Below are 21,319 nucleotides of genomic sequence, written 5' to 3'. Positions count from 1 at the left end.
CCGGTGACAAATCTGTACGGGTCTGCAGCAACCTCAATTCTTGCCTCCACAGAAGAAAGAACCGCAGGGCATAAGGCAGAAAAAGAGACCAAGGCGTTTCAGAGCAGGAGTGGAAGTTTATTTTAAATGGCTTTAGAATGGGAAAGAAAGGTAAGTACATTTGGAAGAGACTCAAGTGGGCACCAAGGTCAAGTGTGGTGTTCAACCTTGATCCTAGGATTTTATAGGCTGGCCCCTTTCCCATGATTCTTCCCTCAGGATGGGCTGCCTGCAGGCACAGTGCCCTCCTTACCCTGGGAAGGTGAGCATGCGCAGTGTGTGTAGGAAGTTGTATGCATGCCTATCTGAGGTTTTCTTCCCTTTTCCGGTGGTCTGACCCCGAAAGGTCATGCTCCATCATTTTGTCTCTTCCTTTTTTGTTTGTTTTGTTTTGTTTTTTTTGAGACAGAGTTTCACTCTTGTTTCCCAGGCTGGAGTGTAGTGGCCTAATCTCAGCTCACTGCAACCTCCACCTCCCTGGTTCAAGCAATTCTCCTCCTTCAGTCTCCTGAGTAGCTGGGATATCAGGCACCCGACACCACGCTTGGCTAATTTTGTATTTTTAGTAGAGACGGGGGTTTCACCACATTGGCCAGACTGGTCTTGAACTCCTGACCTCAGGTGATCCGTCCGCCTCAGTCTCCCAAATTGCTGGGATTACAGGTGTGAGCCACCGTGCCCAGAATATTTTGTCTCTTAATGCACATGTCCAGGAAATTGCTTCTCCCTGGTGTGTGCATTCAATTAACACTCTAATGTAACAGCTGTGGACCATCAGGAGCTTATCTCTCTCTCTGGCACTGGCTGCCGAATTATTAACAACATTTAGAGAGGCAATGTGATCATTGTTGAACCATCACTTGACATTCCTGGTGGGTGGGGAAGAGCCCTCTCCAGCCCTGCTCATGCCTGTTTAACTACCTGTAACATTATGAGCCACTGTGCCAGGCCATCTGTGGCATTTAAGCCAGGAGGACCAACTATCTCCTGACTGCCCTCCCCCCACAGTTCAGCTGGAAGGAAACTGCTCTCTGAGTAGATGTGGCCAAGAAGACAAGCTCCCTTTCCCCTCAGCTGCCAATCAAGGCTTACCATATCTCACCAGGAGGAGCATGCTGCCACCATTTTTCATCCCCTCCAACTCCAAATTGAAGAGGCTACATTTCTGGTGAACACGGTAAAGAGGTAGGCCACTCCTCTCCTCCACTGAGCACTCGCCCACACCATAGAATGAAGGCTCTACCATCGGTGACAGTCCAAGAATACTGGGACCATAATCACACTCCTCCCAGCTTGCTCATGGAACAGAGATCTCACGCCGGGAGGGGCAAGCCACGAAAACCAGAGGCTACTGCTCCACCAGTGTCCAAAACAGGGGCTCAGAGGCTTTGCCCAGTGGGACAGACAGTTCATAAAAAAAGAGACCCCAAGGGCCAGGCATGGTGGCTCACACCTGTAATCCCAGCCCTTTGGGAGGCCGAAGCAGGTGGATCACCTGAGGTCAGGAGTTCGAGACCAGCCTGGCCAACATGGTGAAACCCCATCTCTACTAAAAATACAAAAATTAGGCTGCGCACAGCGGCTCACACCTGTAATCCCAGCACTTTGGGAGGCCAAGGTGGATGGATCACCTGAGGTCAGGAGTTCGTGACCAGCCTGGCCAACACGGTGAAATCCCGCCTCTACTAAAAATAAAAAAATAGCCAGGTGTGGTGGCATGCACCTGTAATCCTAGCTACTGAGGAATCGCTTGAACCAGGGAAGCAGAGGTTGCAGTGAGCCAAGATCACGCCACTGCACTCTAGCCTGGGGGACAGAGTGAGACTCCATCTCAAAAAAAAATACAAATACAAATATTATCTGGGCATGGTGGCGCATACCTGTAGTCCTGGCTACTCAGGAGGCTGAGGCAGGAGAATTGCTTGAACCCGGGAGGCAGAGGTTGCAGTGAGCTGAGATTGTGCCATTGCACTCCAGCCTGGGCAAAAAAAGTGGAACTCCATCTCAAAATAAATAAATAAATAAACAAGACAAAAAGAGACTCTTGGAAGCAGCAAGAGAAAAACAACTCATCGCATACAAGGAAACTCCAATGAGATTGACAGTTGATTTCTCATCAGAAACAACGGAAGCCAGCAGGTGGTGGGATGACACATTCAAAGTACAGTTGATTCTTGTCTCTGTGGTGTTCATATTCCACAAAGTCACCACAAACAATGAATTAGAGAATACTGGACATTGCTCCTAGCAGAAATACACGGTGAAGTTCCTGCCAGCCTCTGATCACCACGCTTTTGTCAACCGATCAGTCCACAGCTGGGTGTTACATGTGATTCTGTTTTGGGTTTCATTTGTTTTTTGTAGGTCTTGCTCTGTCGCACAGGCTGAAGTGCAGTGGCACAATCAGAGCTCACTGCAGTCTTGAACTCCTAGGCTCATGCTGGGCGCGGTGGCTCACGCCTGTAATGCCAGCACTGTGGGAGGCCGAAGCAGGCGGATCACAAGGTCAGGAGATCGAGACCATCCTGGCTAACACAGTGAAACCCCATCTCTACTAAAAATACAAAAAATTAGCCGGGCGAGGCCGGGCGCGGTGGCTCACGCTTGTAATCCCAGCACTTTGGGAGGTCGAGGCAGGCGGATCACGAGGTCAGGAGATCGAGACCACGGTGAAACTCCGTCTCTACTAAAAATACAAAAAATTAGCCGGGCGTGGTGGCGGGTGCCTGTAGTCCCAGCTACTGGGAGAGGCTGAGGCAGGAGAATGGCGTGAATCCGGGAGGCAGAGCTTGCAGTGAGCCCAGATCGCACCACTGCACTCCAGCCTGGGTGACAGAGCGAGACACCGTCTCTAAAAAAAAAAAAAAAAAAAAAAAAAAAAATTAGCTGGGCGGGGTGGCGGGCGTCTGTAATTCCAGCTACTCGGGAGGCTGAGACAGGAGAAGAGCGTGAACCTGGGAGGCAGAGCTTGCAGTGAACCAAGAGATCTCGCCACTGCACTCCAGCCTGGGCGACAGAGCGAGATTCCGTCTCAAAAAAACAAAACAAAACAAAACAAAACAAAAATCCTAGGCTCAAGGAATTCTCCTGCCTCAGTCCTGTAGCTGGGACTACAGATGTGCATCACCACTGCGCCTGGCCCCCAAATCTATCTTTTCAGACTGGTTTGGGACTACAAGCACACACCACCAGGGGTGGTGGTGTGTGCCTGTAGCCCTAGCTACTCAGGAGGCTGGGGTGGGAGGATCGCTTAAGCCCAAGAGTTCGAGGCTGCAGTGAGCTATGATCAGGCCACTGCACTCCAGCCTAGGTGACAGAACAAGATCCTGTCTCTAAAAAAGATAAAATAAAAAATAAGTGCGGGTGCAGTGGCTCACGGTGGCTGGCTGTAATCCCAGCACTTTGGGAGGCTGAGGTGGGCGGATCACGAGGTCAGGAGTTCGAGATCAGCCTGGACAACATGGTGAAACCCCGTCTAGGAAACTAGTCTGCCCAGCTAATTTTGTATTTTTAGTAGAGACCGGGTTTCACCACATTGGTAAGGCTGGTCTTGAACTCCTGACTTCAAGTAATCCACCCCCGACCTTGGCCTCCCAAAGTGCTGGGATTACAGGTGTGAGCCACCATGCCCACCCCACAATTACTTTTGCACCAACAAAATATAAGAGGGCTTCAAAGGGAAGACACCAGCATAATGGCCTTTAAGATATTTTACAATCTAGCTGGGTGAGGTGGCTCACACCTGTAATCCCAGCACTTTGGGAGGCCAAGGCAGGCGGATCAGCTGAGGTCAGGAGTTCAAGACCAGCCTGACCAACATGAAGAAACCCCATCTCTACTAAAACAAAATACAAAAAATTAGCCAGGCGTGGTGGTGCATACCTGTAATCCCAGCTACTCGGGAGGCTGAAGCAGGAGAATTACTTGAACTCGGGAGCCAGAGGTTGCCATGAGCCAAGATCGTGCTATTGCACTCCAGCCTATGCAACAAGAACAAAACTCCATCTCAAACAAAAAAAAAAAAGAAAAAAAAAAGAAAACAAAAGAAATTGTACAATCTAAACTGAACATGGTGTCTTGCATCTATAATCCCAGCTACTTGGGAGGGTGAAACAAGAGGATTGCTTGAGGCCAGGAGTTTGAGACCAGCCTGAGCGACAGAGAGACCCCTATCTCCTAAATAATTTTTTTAAAATTAGCCAGGGGTGGTGGACTTCATTTGGTAGTTAATGAGAGGAATTAGGCCAGGAGCAGTGGCTCACACCTGTAATCCCAGCACTTTGGGAGGCTGGTGGGGAGGACTGGTCTCAAGCCCAGGAGCTTGAGACCAGCCTGGACAACATGCCATAACCCCATCTCTACAAAAAAAAAATATATATATATATATATATACACATATATATACAAAAAAATACAAAAATTCGCTGGACGTGGTGTTGTGTGCCTGTAGTTCTAGCTACTTGGGAGGCTGAGAACTTGAGAACTGCCTGAGCCTGGGTGGTCGAGTCTACAGTGAGCCATGATGGTGCCACTGCACTCCAGCCTGGGGGACAGAGCAAGACCTTGCCTTAAAAAAAAAAAAAAAAAAAGGCAGGAGGAGGAATTTAAAAAATATATATTGTAATAGACACTGCTGTAACTGTCTGCTCAGCACTTTCTGGGGACGGGGCCTGAATTTTCCTTGGGAAAACCATCCCTTCCCCAGCCTACTTTATGTCATGCCAGTAGAGATAACTAAACCCCCAATTCCACACTGATTCAGGTTGAAGGATTTGCACAGGCTTCAAACAAAACTAGTAACTGGCCAGGCATGGTGGCTCATGCCTGTCATCAAAGCACTTTCGGAGGCTGAGGTGAGTGGATCACTTGAGGCCAGGAATTTGAGACCAGCATGGCCCACATGGCGAAACCCCGTCTCTACTAAAAATACAAATTTAGCCGGGCGTGGTGGCAGGCGCCTGTAATCCCAGCTACTCAGGAGGCGGAGACAGGAAAATCACTCGAACCCAGAAGGTGGAGGCTGCAGTGAACCAAGATCGCACCATTGCACTCCAGCCTGGGTGACAGAGGGAGACTCTGTCTCAAAAAAACTAGTAACCAGTAAGAGTCAAATCTGGGCCTTGCATTACAAGGGACAGAGACAGGGAGAAAGACAGAGAGAGAGAGAAGAGCTTTCCCTTGCTGGAGTTACTGAAAAAACCAGACATGAATCTGCAAGTACTAGCTGCCATCTGGCTACTCTGAGAGGAGGGAGTGGCTAAGAATGGAACCAACTCAGAAGAAAGTTGAGCTAAGGGAGAGATCAAAGTCCTAATGATACTGTTTGAGTCCGTGGAGCCAACTGTGTCTTCACAGTCAGTAAGCCAATGCACCTCCTTTCTTGCTTGAGTCCTTCTGAGTTGGGTCTTTGAAGACTTCTTACTGAAAGATTCCTGCCTGCTACAACCTCATCAGGGCCATGTTTTAGGCATATCTGAGGAGGAAGGACACAGACAGAAAGGAACTTAGTTAAGACCAGCCTGGGGCTGGGCGCGGTGGCTCATGCCTGTAATCCCAGCACTTTGGGAGGCTGAGGTGGGCGGATCACCAGGTCAGGAGTTCGAGACCATCCTGCATAACATGGTGAACCTGGTCTCGATACAATACAATAGTAAAGGCAAAATGACGTAAGAATCACAAGGAAATATCAGACAAACCCAAACTGAGGGACATTCTACAAAATAACTGACCTGTAATCTTCAAAAGTCTAAGGTCATGAAAGACCAAAATACTACTACTAATAATAAGAAGAATAAATAACTATTTCAGGCCAGGCATGGTGGCTCATGACTATAATCCCAGCACTTTGGGAGGCCAAGGTGAGCGGATCACCTGAGACCAGCCTGGGCAACACGGTGAAACCCCGCCTCTACCAAAAATACTAAAATTAGCTGGGCGTGGTGACACATGCTTGTGGTCCCAGCTACTCAGGAGGTTGAGGTGGGAGGATCATTTGAGCCTGGGAGGCAGAGGTTGCAGTGAGCCATGACCACACCACTGCACTCCAGCCTGGGCGACACAGCATGACACTGTCTCAAAAAAAAAAAAAAAAAAAAGAAAGAAAAAAAAAAGTGCCACACTTTGAAAATCACAAAAAGCTAAGAACTGGTTTAAGATTTAATCTGGAGCCAGCCAAAGTGGCTCATGACTGTAATCCTAGCACTCTGAAAGGCCGAGGTGAGAGGATCACTTGAGCCTAGAAATTTGAGAACAGACTGGGCAACATTAGCTAGAACCCTTCTCTACAAACATTCTAAAAATTAGCCAAGCCAGGCAGGGCGGCTCACCCCTCTAATCCCAACACTTTGGGAGGCCAAAGTGGGCAGATCACTTGAGGTCAGGAGTTTGAAACCTGCATGGCCAACATGGTGGAACCCCATCTTTACTAAACATATAAAAATTAGCCAGGCATGGTGACGTGTGCCAGTAATCCCAGCTACTTGTAAGGCTGAGGCAGGAGAATCGCTTGAACCTGGGAAGTAGAGGTCAAGGTAAGCCGAGATTGTGCCACTGCACTCCAGCCTGGGCACAGAGGGAGACTCCATCTCAAAAAAAAACAAAAATGCTGGGCGCAGTGGCTCATACCTGTAATCTCAGCACTTTGGGAGGCCGAGGCAGGCAGATCATGAGGTCAGGAGATAGAGACCATCCTGGCTAACACTGTGAAACCCCCTCTCTAATAAAAATACAAAAAATTAGCCAGGCATGGTGGCACACACATGTAGTCCCAGCTACTCAGGAGGCTGAGGCAGGAGACCCTGGAGGCAGAGGTTGCAGTGAACCGAGATTGCACCATTGCACTCCAGCCTGGGCAGCAGAGCGAGACGCCGTTTCAAAAAAAAAAAAAATTAGCTAGGCATGGTTGTGTGTGCCAGGCGTGGTGGCAGGATCAGTTGAGTCTAAGAGTTCGAGCCTGCAGTGACCTATGATCTTGCCACTGCACTCCACTCCAGCCTGGGCAACAGAGCAAGACCCTGTGCTAGAAAAATAATTCTGCTGGGCGCAGTGGCTCACGCCTGTACTCCTAGCACTTTGAAAGGCCGAGGCGGGTGGATCACGAGGTCAGGAGATCGAGACCATCCTGGCTAACACGGTGAAACCCTGTCTCTACTAAATATACAAAAAATTAGCCAGGCGTGGTGGCGGGCATCTGTAGTCCCAGCTACTCGGGAAGCTGAAGCAGGAGAATGGCGTGAACCCGGGAGGCGGAGCTTGCAGTGAGCGGAGATCGCACCACTGCACTCCAGCCTGGGCGACAGAGCGTAAGCTTCCACATCGTTTTCTCTCTCTCCCTTTTTTTTGGGGGGGGTGGGGAGGCGGGGGCAGGGTCTCTCACTCTGTCACCAGGCTGGAGTGCAGTGGCACCATCATAGCTCACTGCAGCCTCAACCTCCTGGACTCAACTGATCCTCCCGCCTCAGCCTCCCAAGTAGCTGGAATTATGGACGCATGCCACCACACCCAGCTCATTTTTGTATTTTTGGTAGAGATGGGATCTCACTATGTTGCCCAGGCTGGTCTCCAGCTGCTGGGGCTCAAGCAATCAGCCTGCCTCAGCCTCCCAAAGTGCTGGAATCACAGAGGTGAGCTACCACGACCAGCCAGCATCATTTTCCAGTTAAATGTTAATAGTATCTACTTCATATGGCTGCTGTGAGGATTACAGGAGGTAGTGTACATAAAAGTGCCTGGCAAGCCAGGTGCTGTAATCTCAGCACTCTGGGAGGCCAATGCGGGTGGATCACTGGAGGTCAAGGGTTTGAGACCAGCCTGGCCAACCTGGTAAAACCTCGTCTCTACTAAAAATACAAAAATTAGCCAGGCATGGTGGCTGGCACCTGTAATCCTAGCTACTTGGGAGGCTGAGGCAGGAGAATGATTTGAACCCAGGAGGCAGGGGTTGCAGTGAGCTTGCACTCCAGCCTAGGCAATAGAGCAAGACTCCCTCTCAAAAAACAAAACAAAAGAAAACAAAAGTGCCTGGCACAGAAGAGATGGCAAGTCTACATTAGCTGAATGTGCATCTATGAACCAGAACAAATCCCAGTCCAGTCCTCCAAGGAAATGCCAACCTCAGTCACTAGAGGGGAATCTCAGTTACACTGTAACTGAGCTTCCAGCAGCAGGAGGTGGCAGCTTGCGGCTCTGATACACCAGCCTTTCCTATGCTGGGAAACTCACTCCCACTCAGCAAACTGGCTCCATGCTGAACTCCACGGTGTTTTCTCTGAGTCACTATATTCTCCCGCAGTTGCAGAATGATCTGGCAAAAGTCCCCCTAGGGTTTTTACTGCTTACTGAGTAACATCCAAACTCCTTGCCAGAATCCAGAGCCTTCTTAATCTGGCCCCAACCTACCTCTCCAGGCTGAAACCTCATCATTGTTTTACTGCAGCCACGCTGGACAAGTTATGCTCTGCCTCTATGCCTCAGCTCACCCTGATCCTTCTCCTTCATGCCTTTCTTCAGTCCCGAACTTCTGCAACCCTACTTTTTCTCTTCTTCTTTTTGTTTTTTGTTTTTGAGACGGAGTTTTGCTCTGTCGCCCAGGCTGGAGTGAAGTGGTGCAATCTCAGCTCACTGCAACCTCCTCCACTCGGGTTCAAGTAGTTCTCCTGCTTCAGCCTCCCAAGTAACTTGGATTACAGGCATGTGCCACCACGCCCGGCTAATTTTTGTATTTTTAGTAGAGACGGGGTTTCACCATGTTGGTCAGGCTGGTCATGAACTCCTGACCTCAGGTGACCCACCTGCCTTGGCCTCCCAAAGTGCTAGGATTACAGGTGTGAGCCACCATGCCTGGCCTACTTTTTCTTTTTTTTTTTTTTTTTTTTTTTTTTGGAGACGGAGTCTCGCTCTGTCTCCCAGGCTGGAGTGCAGTGGCGCGATCTCGGCTCACTGCAAGCTCCGCCTCCTGGGTTCACGCCATTCTCCTGCCTCAGCCTCTCCAAGTAGCTGGGACTACAGGCGCCCGCCACCACGCCCGGCTAATTTTTTGTATTTTTAGTAGAGACAGGGTTTCACCGTGGTCTCGATCTCCTGACCTTGTGATCCGCCCGCCTCGGCCTCCCAAAGTGCTGGGATTACAAGCGTGAGCCACCGCGCCCGGCCTACTTTTTCTTTTTTTAAAAAATTTTTTGGCCGGTTGCAGTGGCTCACACCTGTAATCTCAACACTTTGGGAGGCCGAGGAGGGCAGATCACGAGGTCAGGAGTTTGAGACCAGCCTGGCCATGGTGAAACCTCATCTCTACTAAAAATACAAAAAGTAGCCAGGCGTGGTAGTGGGTGCCTGTAATCCCAGCTACTTGGGAGGCTGAGGCAGGAGAATCATTTGAACCTGGGAGGCAGAGGTTGCAGTGAGCCGAGATCAGCGCCATTGCACTCCAGCCTGGGCAACAAGAGTGAAACTCCCTTTAAAAAAAAAAAAAAATTATTGTAGAGACAGTGTCTCCTTCTGTTGCCCAGGCTGGAGTGCCATGTTGCAATCATAGCTCACAGCAGCCTTGACCTCCTGGGGCTCAAGCGATTCCCCCACCTCTGGAGTAGCCAGGACCACAGGCATGCGCCACTACGCACAGCTAATTTTTGTCTTTTTGTAGAGATGGAGTCTTCCTATGTTGCCCAGGGTGGTCTCAAACTCTTGGTCTCAAGGGATCCTCCTGCCTTGACCTCTCAAAGTGCTAGGATTACCAGCGTGAACCCCCACACTTGGCCTGTTTATTATTTTAGAGACAGGGTATCAATATTATTAAAAGAGAGACAGGAAGAAAAAGAAATAGAGACAGGGTCTTACTCTGTCACCCTGGCTGGAGTGCAGTGGTGCAATCATAGCTCACTGAAGCCTCAAATTCCTGGGCTCAAGTGATCCTCCTGCCTCGGCCTCCCAAACAAAGCACTGGGAGTGAGCCACTGCACTGGGGCCTAAATTGATTTATATATTTTATGTCTTCAATAGCTTGGAGTGTGTATTTTATCTCTTCAATAGATTGGAGGCCTCCACCAAGAAGCCAGTAGGTAATTTGCCCAGGGTAACACAGGGTAAATAAGTGGCAAGGATGGGATTCTTTTTTCTTCTTTTTCTTATTCTTCATCATTCAACTTGAACAAAGATCGGATTCTATCCCAGGCAATCAGGCTCTGGGGTGTTCTTTCTCTTAAGCACAGATTCATACTATATAGTAATCCTTTATCAGCCACAGTACCTAGCTCAGAGCTTTGCACACAGTGCCATGCAATGCTTTATCAAATGAATAACTAAAAAAACTAATTGATCTAATTAGCACCTCTTGAACCTTCACTGACCTATGGGCCACTGGGAATCAGAAACTCAGTCTCATTAATCTGAGTGAGACTGCCTGGCTGTGGATCTAATTATGAGCAATTTCAGAATCATAATTACTGTTCCATTTTGTCTTTTGATCTGTAATGCATCCAAGGACCTACTCAGGGACAAAAAAAAAAAAAACAACAACCCACTACATGGTTACTTACTGAAGCCTGGGAGCTGTGTGTTTTTGTGAAGCTTCCAGCTCACATCTTCTCTGTGAAATGAGGGGGATGGGCTGGACGATCTCCGAGGGCCCTTTCTTCAGTTGTAACAGTCTGAGTTGGACAGGTGTGATCCCAGAGCTTTGGGAGGCCGAGGTGGGAGGATCCTGTGAAGTCGGTAGTTTCAGACCAGCCTAGGCAACATAGCAAGACCCAAGTATCTACCAAAAAAAAAATTATATTTTCTTTTTTTTTTTTTTTGAGATGGAGTCTCGCTCTGTCACCCAGGCTGGAGTGCAGTGGTGCGATCTTGGCTCACTGCAACCTCCACCTCTTGGGTTCAAGCAATTCTCCTGCCTCAGCCTCCTGAATAGCTGGGATTACAGGCACCCACCACCATGCCCAGCTAATTTTTGTATTTTTAGTAGAGACAGGGTTTCACCATGTTGGTCAGGCTGGTCTCAAACTCCTGTCCTCAAGTGATCTGCCCACCTCGGCCTCCCAAAGTGCTGGGATTACAGGCGTGAGCCACTGTGCCCATACCCGAAATTTTTTTTTTAATTAGCAGGGCGTGGTGTCGCGCACTCGTAGTCCCAGCTCTTTGGGAGGCTGAGGTGGGAGGATCACTTGACCCCAGGGAGGTTGAGGCTGCAGTGAGCAGTTATTGCACCACTGCACTCCAGCCTGGACGACAGAGACCCTGTCTCTAAAATAAAATAAAAAGTCTAGGTCTCTGAGAGGCATGGAATTACAAGGAGTCTCTGTGTCAGAAGACATCATTTTGAGTCTCGGCTGTCATTACTAGTGACCTTACCCAAGTTAGTAAACCTAACTCTCAGATTCCCCATCTGTAAAATTTGATCCATTTATTAGAACATTATTTTTAACCTAGGGTGATCCCGGGCCCAGGTTCTGGTGGGCTGCCGCACACATTGGCTAGGTGGCTCTGGTAGTTCACGCCCTGGCCGCTTCCCCTTCGAGGGGAGGGTGAGGACAGTCTCCGAGGCGGCGCTGCCGAGCCTCCCGGTGACCTGGAGGCCGCGGAGCCCGCAAGGACCCAGGGCCCCAGAACCTGGGGCGAGAAGGGCGGGCGCGCGCGCGCGCGGGGCGGGTCACGTGACGGCTCCAGGCCCGCGCGGGGCCGGGGCAGGGGCGGGGCCTGGCGCGCGCGGCCCTGCGGGTGACAGGCGGCCGGGAAGGGGCGGGGCCTCGGGCGGGGCCGCCGGGGGGAGGAGGGCGGTGGGAGGGGAGGAGTGGAGATGGCGGCGGCAGCGGCTCAGGGGGGCGGGGGCGGGGAGCCCCGGAGAGCCGAGGGGGTCGGCCCGGGGGTCCCGGGGGAGGTGGAGATGGTGAAGGGGCAGCCGTTCGACGTGGGCCCGCGCTACACGCAGTTGCAGTACATCGGCGAGGGCGCGTACGGCATGGTCAGGTGAGGGGGCGTTCCGGGGGAGGGGGCGCCCTCAGGGGAGGGGGTTTCGCGGGAGAGGAGGGGGAGGCGCCGAGCGCTTTCCGGGACGTGGAGACGCGGAGCGTCCCGAGGAGGCAGGAGACTCGGGATGATCGGGAGCGTCCCAGGGAGGGGGCCCCTGAGTGCTTTCTGGGGGAGGGGGCGCTGCCTATGTCCTCAGGGGAGCGGGCTTGGAGGCTTTGAGTCTACCCTTCTGTAATGACGGGAGGGGCATCTGAGTGCATGTGGGGGCCCGCGGGGACCCTAGTGACACGGGGCAAGGCCCAGAGGATGAGTACTCTCGGGGAGGCGACATCCTTAGTGAAGAGGCAGTGGAGGGCCCGTTTTGGGGGACAGGGTGTCTTGGATTCCCCCTGTGAGGCAGTGCCTGGGGGAGAAGAACCGAGATCAGGGTGGGGCAGGGCTTTGGCCCCACCATCACCACCACCAGGGGCCCAGAGAGAGATGAAGGGGCCAGGAGTGCCACCTGCATGTTTTGGGAGGGGTCTGTGAGTGCCCCCGGCCCCACCGTGTGCTCTGGGCCTCTGTCCCTCTGGGACAGCCCCGCTGCCCGGATCCCTCACCCTGGGACCCTCCCCTGCCCTGTCCATTCTCTCCTGCCCCTCCCCTGGCTGCCACCTTCCCAGTATTTGCCCCATGGTGTGTCCCCTGCATCTGCACCCCCGGACCTGTCTTGGGTTAAGGAGCCTTTCCTGGGAATGGGGGCGAAGGGTTCAGGGCCAGTAGAATGGAAGGGGATTGAGGAGAGGGGAAGTCAGTGAGCGGTCAGTCTCTTCCTCTTTGTAAAGTCACCGAAGGGCCGCCTGGCTGGTCCCCAGCTTTCTCTCTGGAGATCCCAGGCCTCCACAGCAGGAAGGAACCAGCATTGTTTATGATTTGACCAGAGCCAGCTCCTGCTCTCTCCCCTCCCTGCCAAGGCCTGGGTGGGGCCACCAGGCCCGGACTCCCCCTTTGTAAGGCCACAGCAGCAGCCTCTCTCCGGTCCCCTCAGCTCGGCCTATGACCACGTGCGCAAGACTCGCGTGGCCATCAAGAAGATCAGTCCCTTCGAGCATCAGACCTACTGCCAGCGCACGCTCCGGGAGATCCAGATCCTGCTGCGCTTCCGCCATGAGAATGTCATCGGCATCCGAGACATTCTGCGGGCGTCCACCCTGGAAGCCATGAGGGATGTGTATCCTTCACCTTGGCCAGTCGGCTGGTCAGGCACGGCCTCGCAGCTGGGCTGGGGACCCGTTGCTTGCTTTCTATTTCCATCTTACCCACCACCTTCCAAAACAAACCCAGTAAAATAAACTTCCCGCAGAGGAGAAGCCACAGTGTAACAGGACTTGGAGACCTCTGATGAACCCAGGCCTGCAGCGGCCGGGCAGTATGGCCTTGAGCAAGTCGGTTCTCTGCTCTGTGCCCCAGGGGGGAGGGCTAGGCAGGATGGTCTCTATGGGAGTGGTGTCTTCTGACATTGGCAGTTCTGAGACATGACCCAGCCTCTGCCCACAGTCATTTCTTGCTAAGGAATGGATGATTCTTTCCTCTCTTTCCTCCTTCCCCAGACTGGAAGGGAGACAGGGAGAAAGAAAACTGTCAGCTGGACGTGGTGGCTCACGCCTGTAATCCCAATACTTTGGGAGGCTGAGGTGGGCAGATTACCTGAGGTCAGGAGTTAGAGACCAGGCTGGCCAACATGGTTAAACCCCATCTCTACTAAAAATACAAAAAAATTAGTGGGGCGTGGTGGCGCAAACCTGAAATCCCAGCTACTTGGGAGGCAGAGGCAGGAGAATCGCTTGAACCCAGGAGGCGGAGGTTGCAGTGAGCCAAGATTGTGCCACTGCACTCTAGCCTGGGTGACAGAGCGAGACTCTGTCTCAAAACTAAACAAAAACAAAAAACTGCCTTTCTTGAGGGCCTATTGTGTGTCAGGTACTATACATGCCCAATGCTTTTTTTTTTTGTATTACACCTCCCAACTACCCTATGAGATGGGCTTTTCAGCTTCATTTCAAAGATGAGGAGTGGAGTGCAATGGCTCACATCTGTAGTCCCAACACTTTGGGAGGCCAAGACCAGAGGATCACTGGAGGCCAGGAGTTCAAGACCAGCCTGGGCAGCATAGTGAGACCCCATCTCTACAAAAAATTTAAAAATTATTCAGGTTTGGTGGTGCATGACTATAGTCCCAGCTACTTGGGAGGCTGAGGCAGGAGGATGGCTTGAGCTTAGGAGTTCGAGGCTGCAGTGAGCTATGATTGTGCTACTGCACTCCAGCCTGGGGGACAGAGCGTGACCCTGTCAAAAAAAAAAAAAGATGAGGAAGCTAAGGCCCAGAAAACCTAAAATCAAGTGTTTCTGTTGCTGTCTCCTCCTCCCCTCCCCCAGATGGGAACTTGTCCTTCTTCTCAGGACTTCTCACTCAGAGCCACACCCTAATCACCTGTGGACTTGCACCTTGCCCAGGGAGGGACAGCCTAGCCTTGGTCGTCCTCCCCCAATACTGCTGTCCTAGTTTGCTGTCCACTTCCTGTCTGGCTCTCCTTAGCAACTTATGACACCTGTCACTTCTTCCCTGCCCCACCCACCCACTCTCAGTCCCAGCCCTCCACCCAAGAGCGGGGATTTGTACTGAGGTGTCTTGTACTGAGGTGTCTGCAACCCCCACCACAACTGTGGACAGGAAATCGTGCTCACCCCCAGCTTGCTGTGTGATGTGAAGCAAGTCACGGCATCTCACTGGGCCTCCCCAGCCCTAAAACAGCAGGGCTGGTCCACATATTCTCTGAAGACCCTTTCAAGGCAGATTCTTGTTTTCTTTGTTTTTTTTTTGTTTGTTTGTTTTTAGATGGAGTCTCCCTCTGTCACCCAGGCTGGAGTGCAGTGCCGAGATCTCGGCTCACTGCAACCTCCGCCTCCCAGGTTCATGCCATTCTCCTGCCTCAGCCTTCCAAGTAGCTGGGACTACAGGCGCCTGCCACCGTGCCCGGCTAATTTTTGTATTTTCAGTAGACACGGGGTTTCGCCCTATTGGCCAGGCTGGCCTCGAACTCCTAACCTCAGGTCATCAACCCACCTCGGCCTCCTGAAGAGCTGGGATTACAGGCGTGAGCCACCATGCCTGGCCTCAAGGCAGATTCTAAAAGACAGCCCTGACTTATTTTTCCAGAGACAAGCCAAACGGCATTTGTGGATTTATTTATTTATTTACGCATAAGCTTTGTTTTATCTTCAAATAGAAAAAGACATTTTACTCCTCCATCTTCTGAGGTATGGCCAAGCACTCTCCTTTGAGTGGGAGTGTGCTGTTGGGAGTGTCTCCTCATTTTTCTTGCACAAACCATTCCCATAAGGCAGGCATTTATTTTTAAGCAAACATTTATTGCATGCCAGATGGTGTTCATACATTATCTCATTTAACTCCCTCAACAGCCATGTGACTCAGGCATTGATATTAGTAATAATAGTTCATGTTTGCCTAGCACTCACAACTTGCCAAGCACTGGGCTGACAGCTTTACATGCGCCATCTCATCTAGTTTTCACAACCACCCTCAAAAGAACCATTATTTCATGGCCTGCACCTGTAATTTCCAGCATTTTGGGAGGCTGAGGTAGAAGGAACACTTGAACCCATGAGTTCAAGACCTGCCTGGGCAACATAGCAAGAGCCCATCTCCACAAAAAGAAAACAAACAAAAAAACATTATTTCCCCTACATACCAGATGAGAAAGTTGAGGCACAGACAGGTTGAGATCCTAAAGCCAGTGAGTAGTAGAGAGATTTCAGACATCCATGGGTTAACTCCAGAGTTGCTGCTCTTTTTGTAGTTTTTTTTTTTTAATTTATTTATTTTTGAGACAGAGTCTCACTCTGTCATCCAGGCGGGAGTGCAGTGACACAATCTTGGCTCACTGCAACATCTGCCTCCTGGGTTCAAGTGATTCTCGTGCTGCAGCCTCCGGAGTAGATGGGATTACAGGCACATGCCGCTGTGCCCAGTTAATTTCAGTATTTTTAGTAGAGACAGGGTTTTGCCATGTTGCCCAGGCTGGTGGTCTCAAACTCCTGGCCTCAAGCAATCCTCCCGCCTCAGCCTCCCGAAGTGCTGGGATTACAGGCGTGAGCCACCACTCCTGGCCCAAGTTTCTGCTCTTAACTGTGAAGTTCTCCTGCCTCCCACAGTTTATTATTATCCCCGTTTCCCTGGTAGGGAAACTGAGGCCACAGAAGTGAAGCCCCTTGCTCAGGATCAGCAACTGTGATGCGACAGAGGCTCAGAGCCCTGCCACTGGGTAATGGCAGCAGCTTGCCCAGCTGGTGGTGCAGGTTGGCAGATCTATTGAGTCCCAGGGGCCCTGGCTGGAGGAGGTGTGCAGCCTCGCCTTCAGAACCTGTTTTCTTTAACCAAGTGCCTCCTGCTGCCCCCTGCCCCGGGGGTCTCCGGAACCATCCTCAGCTACATTGTGCAGGACCTGATGGAGACTGACCTGTACAAGTTGCTGAAAAGCCAGCAGCTGAGCAATGACCATATCTGCTACTTCCTCTACCAGATCCTGCGGGGCCTCAAGTACATCCACTCCGCCAATGTGCTCCACCGAGATCTAAAGCCCTCCAACCTGCTCATCAACACCACCTGCGACCTTAAGGTCAGAGGGTTGGGCACCTGTCCCCTCCTCCCCCAGGGTCTCGGGCTTCCAGGTGACCAGTAGAAGAAGCCTTGGGCAGGAGAACATTGCAAGCAAGGGGAACAGTGGAGGCAAAGACAAGGAGGCGTGACTGCTTAGGCTGCAGAGGCCTTGAGCACCGAGCTTAGCAACTAGGTCTGATTCCAGATTTGCGATTTCGGCCTGGCCCGGATTGCCGATCCTGAGCATGACCACACCGGCTTCCTGACGGAGTATGTGGCTACGCGCTGGTACCGGGCCCCAGAGATCATGCTGAACTCCAAGGTAGGAGGGGCTGCCCACTCCTGAAAGGAACGGACCAGTTCCCAGGAAGCCCTGGAGCTATCTCTGAGCCAGACACTGACCCCCATGACACAGGAATTCTACCCTTTGGGCCTTGGGCTCTGCAAGGAAGCTGAGCATTGATCCCTCCAGGCCTCTGCCTTCTGCCTGGTGTTGGATCTAACTTGGAGGTGGTGGCCTGGCGCAGACAACAGGACCCTGTTGAGGCTGGCCCAGGAGCTCACCACTTCCTCCTCTCCCCCAGGGCTATACCAAGTCCATCGACATCTGGTCTGTGGGCTGCATTCTAGCTGAGATGCTCTCTAACCGGCCCATCTTCCCTGGCAAGCACTACCTGGATCAGCTCAACCACATTCTGGGTGAGGGAGGCCCGGCTGGCTGAGTGGGGGATGATTAGCTTTTCCGAGGTGAGATTTCTCAAGAGTCCACATCAGGGACACCGCCATGTGTGGGGTGCCTCCAGCATCTCATGGTATCTCAATGAAGTATAGATATTATCCCCATTGGATAGATGGGAAAAGCAAGGCTAAGTCCCACACCTAAGGAGGCACCAGACCTAGGATTTGAGCCTTGGTCTGCCTGAATCCAGCCCCCTTGCTCTGCACCACCATGCTAATGACTAGGAGGTGACTGAGGGATTGGCATGGGTTGCTGGGCTGGGGGGTCTTGTTCTTGCTTTGTTGCCTGTTCTGTTCCCAGAAAGAAAGAGGTGATCATTTACCAAGTCACCTTCTTATCCACAGGCATCCTGGGCTCCCCATCCCAGGAGGACCTGAATTGCATCATCAACATGAAGGCCCGAAACTACCTACAGTCTCTGCCCTCCAAGACCAAGGTGGCTTGGGCCAAGCTTTTCCCCAAGTCAGACTCCAAAGGTTCGAGAGATATGAGGGCGGGTGTGGGATAAACCCTGGGTGTCGTGGAGGGTGTGTGAGCCTGTGTGAGACAGGCAAAGCAATGCTTCTGGGAGCTCCTCCAGTCTTCCCTGTGACCTCTGACTCCTGCCCTTCCATAGCCCTTGATCTGCTGGACCGGATGTTAACCTTTAACCCCAATAAACGGATCACAGTGGAGGAAGCGCTGGCTCACCCCTACCTGGAGCAGTACTATGACCCGCCGGATGAGGTGGGCCAGTCCCCAAGAGCAGTGGGGCCGGGGGCATGGGGGCACGTAGGTATCCCCCATGCCAGGCCTGAGCCTTGCTGTCTCTGCCACCCCAGCCAGTGGCCGAGGAGCCCTTCACCTTCGCCATGGAGCTGGATGACCTACCTAAGGAGCGGCTGAAGGAGCTCATCTTCCAGGAGACAGCACGCTTCCAGCCCGGAGTGCTGGAGACCCCCTAGCCCAGACAAACATCCCTGCACCCTGGGGCCTGGTGAGTGTCCCCATGGCCCACACGCAGACACCCTGATACTAAATATCTATATCTGTATATCTATATCTATATGGATCTGTACGTGCCTCCATACAGCAGCAAGCTTACCCCGCACCCATGGTCAATGTGTCTGGTGACAACAGCAGTGTCCAGGGGGCTGGGTGCAGTGGCTCATGCCTGGAATCCCAGCACTTTGGGAGACTGAGACTGAGACGAGTGGATCACCTGAGGGTCAGGAGTTTCAGACCAGCCTGGCCTGCATGGTGAAATCCCATCTATGCTAAAAATACAAAAATTAGCCGGGCACAGTGGGTCACTCTGGTAATCCCAGCACTTTGAGAGGCTGAGGCAAGTGGATCACCTGAGGTCAGGAGTTCGAGACTAGCCTGGCCAACATGGTGAAACCCTGTCTCTACTAAAAACACAAAAATTAGCCGGGCACATAGGCATGCGCTTCTAGTCTCAGCTACTCAGGAGGCTGTGGTGGGAGGACTGCTTGAACCCGGGAGGCGGAGGTTGCACCACTGTACTCCAGCAACAGTGAGACTCTTGTCTCAAAAAAAAAAAAAAAAAAAAGGGCTGGGCACAGTGGCTCATGCCTGTAATCCCAGCACTTTGGGAGGCCGAGGTGGGTGGATCACAAGGTCAAGAGTTCAAGACCAGCTTGGCCAACATGGTGAAACCCCGTCTCTACTGTAAAGAATACAAAAATTAGCTGGGTGTGGTGGCACATGCCTATAATCCCAGCTACTCGGGAGGCTGAGGCAGGAGAATTGCTTGAACCCAGGAGGCAGAGGTTGCAGTGAGCCGAGATCGCACCACTGCACTCCAGCCTGGACTACAGAGCAAGACTCCATCTAAAAAAAAAAAAAAAAAAAAAGCCCAAGGGCTGCCCAGACTCGTGGCCCACCCAGTCCTCCAGCCCCAAATGTCTCTGCCTGTCAACACCCTGCATCCTCCAGCCCCAGAAGCCATTCTAGTCTCCTTCTGGGAACAGAACTGGCAAAGAGGCAAGAGGTCACTGAGGGCCTCTGTCACCCAGGTGAGGACCCGAGTCAGGCTTCAGCTCTGGGTGTGGCAGAAGCAGGTGGGGCCGTGATTGCTTTGGGAGGGGCCCAGCAGCGCCCAGCCTGACCCAGATTGCCAGGCCTCCTCACACCTGCTGCCAGATCAGCAGTTCACATAGCTGTGGGGACCCCGCTGGGCCTGCCCCCACCCACGCTGCCTCCTTGCCTCTTCCAGTCTCTTCCTGTCTTCAGCCAGGTGTGGCCTGATAAGAAGAAGGCATGCACACCTGGGCTCAAATTCAGCTGTGCCACTTAGTAAGTGCTGTGTGATATTGGGCAAGGCACCTCACCTCTCTGCACCTCACCTCTCTGCGCCTCACCTCTCTGCGCCTCAGTTTCCTGGAGTCAGTTCTAGTTATCTTTTTTCGGTTTTGTTTTTTTGAGACAGTTTCTCACTCTGTCACCCAGGCTGGAATGCAGTGGTGCAGTCATAGCTCACTGCAGCCTCAAAACTCCTGGGTGCAAGGGATCCTCCCAGCTAGCTGGACGAGCCATTGCAACTGGCTAATTTTTTTTTTTTTTTTTTTTTTGTAGAGCTAGGGTCTTGCTATGTGTTGCCCAGGCCAGTCTCAAACTCCTGGGCTCAAGTGACCCACCCACCTCGGCTTCTCAAAGTGCTGGGATTATAGGCGTGAGCCACTGCGCCTGGCCGAGACAGTTCTAATAATGAAAGCATAAAGCCCTAAGCATTGTTCTAAGAGGTTTACATGTATTAATTCCTTTAATCTTACAGCAGTACCTCAAGCTAGGTACTATTATTATCTCCATTTACAGATAAAGAAACTGAGACCCAGACTATCCAGCTATGAGGGTGAAATAAGAGATGCTGAGGTCAGGGCTCCAGCGGGTCTGCCCTGGGGGTGCTAACGACTCCTCTTCTGCCTGCTTCTCTCTTTAGGACCTGCCTCCTGCCTGCCCCTCTCCCGCCGGACTGTTAGAAAATGGACACTGTGCCCAGCCCAGACCTTGGCGGCCCAGGCCAGGGTGGAGCATGGGCCTGGCCACCTCTCTCCTTTGCTGAGGCCTCCAGCTTCAGGCAGGCCAAGGTCTCCTCCTCCCCACCCGCCCTCCCCACGGGGCCTTGGGGGCTCAGGTGGCCCCAGTTCAATCTCCCACTGCTGCTGCTGCGCCCTTACCTTCCCCAGCGTCCCAGTCTCTGGCAGTTCTGGAATGGAAGGGCTCTGGCTGCCCCAACCTGCTGAAGGGCAGAGGTGGAGGGTGGGGGGCGCTGAGTAGGGACTCAGGGCCATGCCTGCCCCCCTCATCTCATTCAAACCCCACCCTAGTTTCCCTGAAGGAACATTCCTTAGTCTCAAGGGCTAGCATCCCTGAAGAGCCGGGCCGGGCCGAAACCCCTCCCCGTCAAAGCTGTCACTTCGAGTGCCCTCGCTGCTTCTGTGTGTGGTGAGCGGAAGTGGAGCTGGGGGGCGTGGAGAGCCTGGCGCCCCTGCCACCTCCCTGACCCGTCTAATATATAAATATAGAGATGTGTCTATGGCTGACCCTGGCTCTGTCTGTGTTCGCGACACCCCCACCCTGCCCCGTGCGGCTCTGAGGACGGACTCCTGCAGCCCAGCTGCTGCTTGACTTGGGCTTTCAGGGGCCTGGTGCCCTTCACTGCCAGCCCAGGGCTGGGCACGGGGCTCTGGAGAGCTCCAGACTCCTAGAAAGAAGGGGGTCAGTTTTCCCCTCAGTCACTGTCCTGTCCTCTCGCTAATGGCTTCCTAACTGGCTGGGGGTGATTCGGGGTGACTCAGGAGCACCCTACACACCCCTGGATCCTCTGAAATGGCAAGGGGTAGGCATGTTGGATGCTCTGGCTACAAGCACCAGTGAGAGGGGGAGGTCCTAACAGTCCTGGGTGGTTTTTACTCCCCCCA

At 52.5% G+C, this 21,319-nt stretch overlaps 1 protein-coding gene across 1 annotated transcript; it reads left to right on the top strand.

The window, feature by feature from the left end:
• The first annotated feature begins 11,727 nt into the window (after window positions 1-11,727).
• On the top strand, window positions 11,728-20,941 carry MAPK3 (mitogen-activated protein kinase 3). The gene is made up of 9 exons (XM_030798789.1): window positions 11,728-11,997; window positions 13,028-13,210; window positions 16,487-16,676; window positions 16,863-16,979; window positions 17,242-17,356; window positions 17,741-17,872; window positions 18,013-18,122; window positions 18,218-18,372; window positions 20,338-20,941. The coding sequence occupies exons 1-8, from the start codon at window positions 11,828-11,830 to the stop codon at window positions 18,338-18,340; spliced, it is 1,140 nt and encodes a 379-aa protein (XP_030654649.1). The 5' UTR covers window positions 11,728-11,827; the 3' UTR covers window positions 18,341-18,372; window positions 20,338-20,941.
• The last annotated feature ends 378 nt before the right edge of the window (window positions 20,942-21,319 follow it).

This window comes from Nomascus leucogenys, chromosome 2 (genome assembly GCF_006542625.1).
Source record: "Nomascus leucogenys isolate Asia chromosome 2, Asia_NLE_v1, whole genome shotgun sequence".
Classification (NCBI taxonomy): domain Eukaryota; kingdom Metazoa; phylum Chordata; class Mammalia; order Primates; family Hylobatidae; genus Nomascus; species Nomascus leucogenys.
The sequence above is the reverse complement of the archived record's forward strand: the minus strand, read 5'-3'. Positions and strand labels throughout refer to the sequence as shown.

Coding starts and splice junctions, on each gene's coding strand:
- MAPK3 (XM_030798789.1), top strand. CDS start 11,828: ATGGCGGCGGCAGCGGCTCAGGGGGGCGGGGGCGGGGAGCCCCGGAGA. Junction 11,998..13,027: donor GGCGCGTACGGCATGGTCAG/GTGAGGGGGCGT, acceptor CGGTCCCCTCAG/CTCGGCCTATGACCACGTGC. Junction 18,123..18,217: donor ACTATGACCCGCCGGATGAG/GTGGGCCAGTCC, acceptor CTGCCACCCCAG/CCAGTGGCCGAGGAGCCCTT.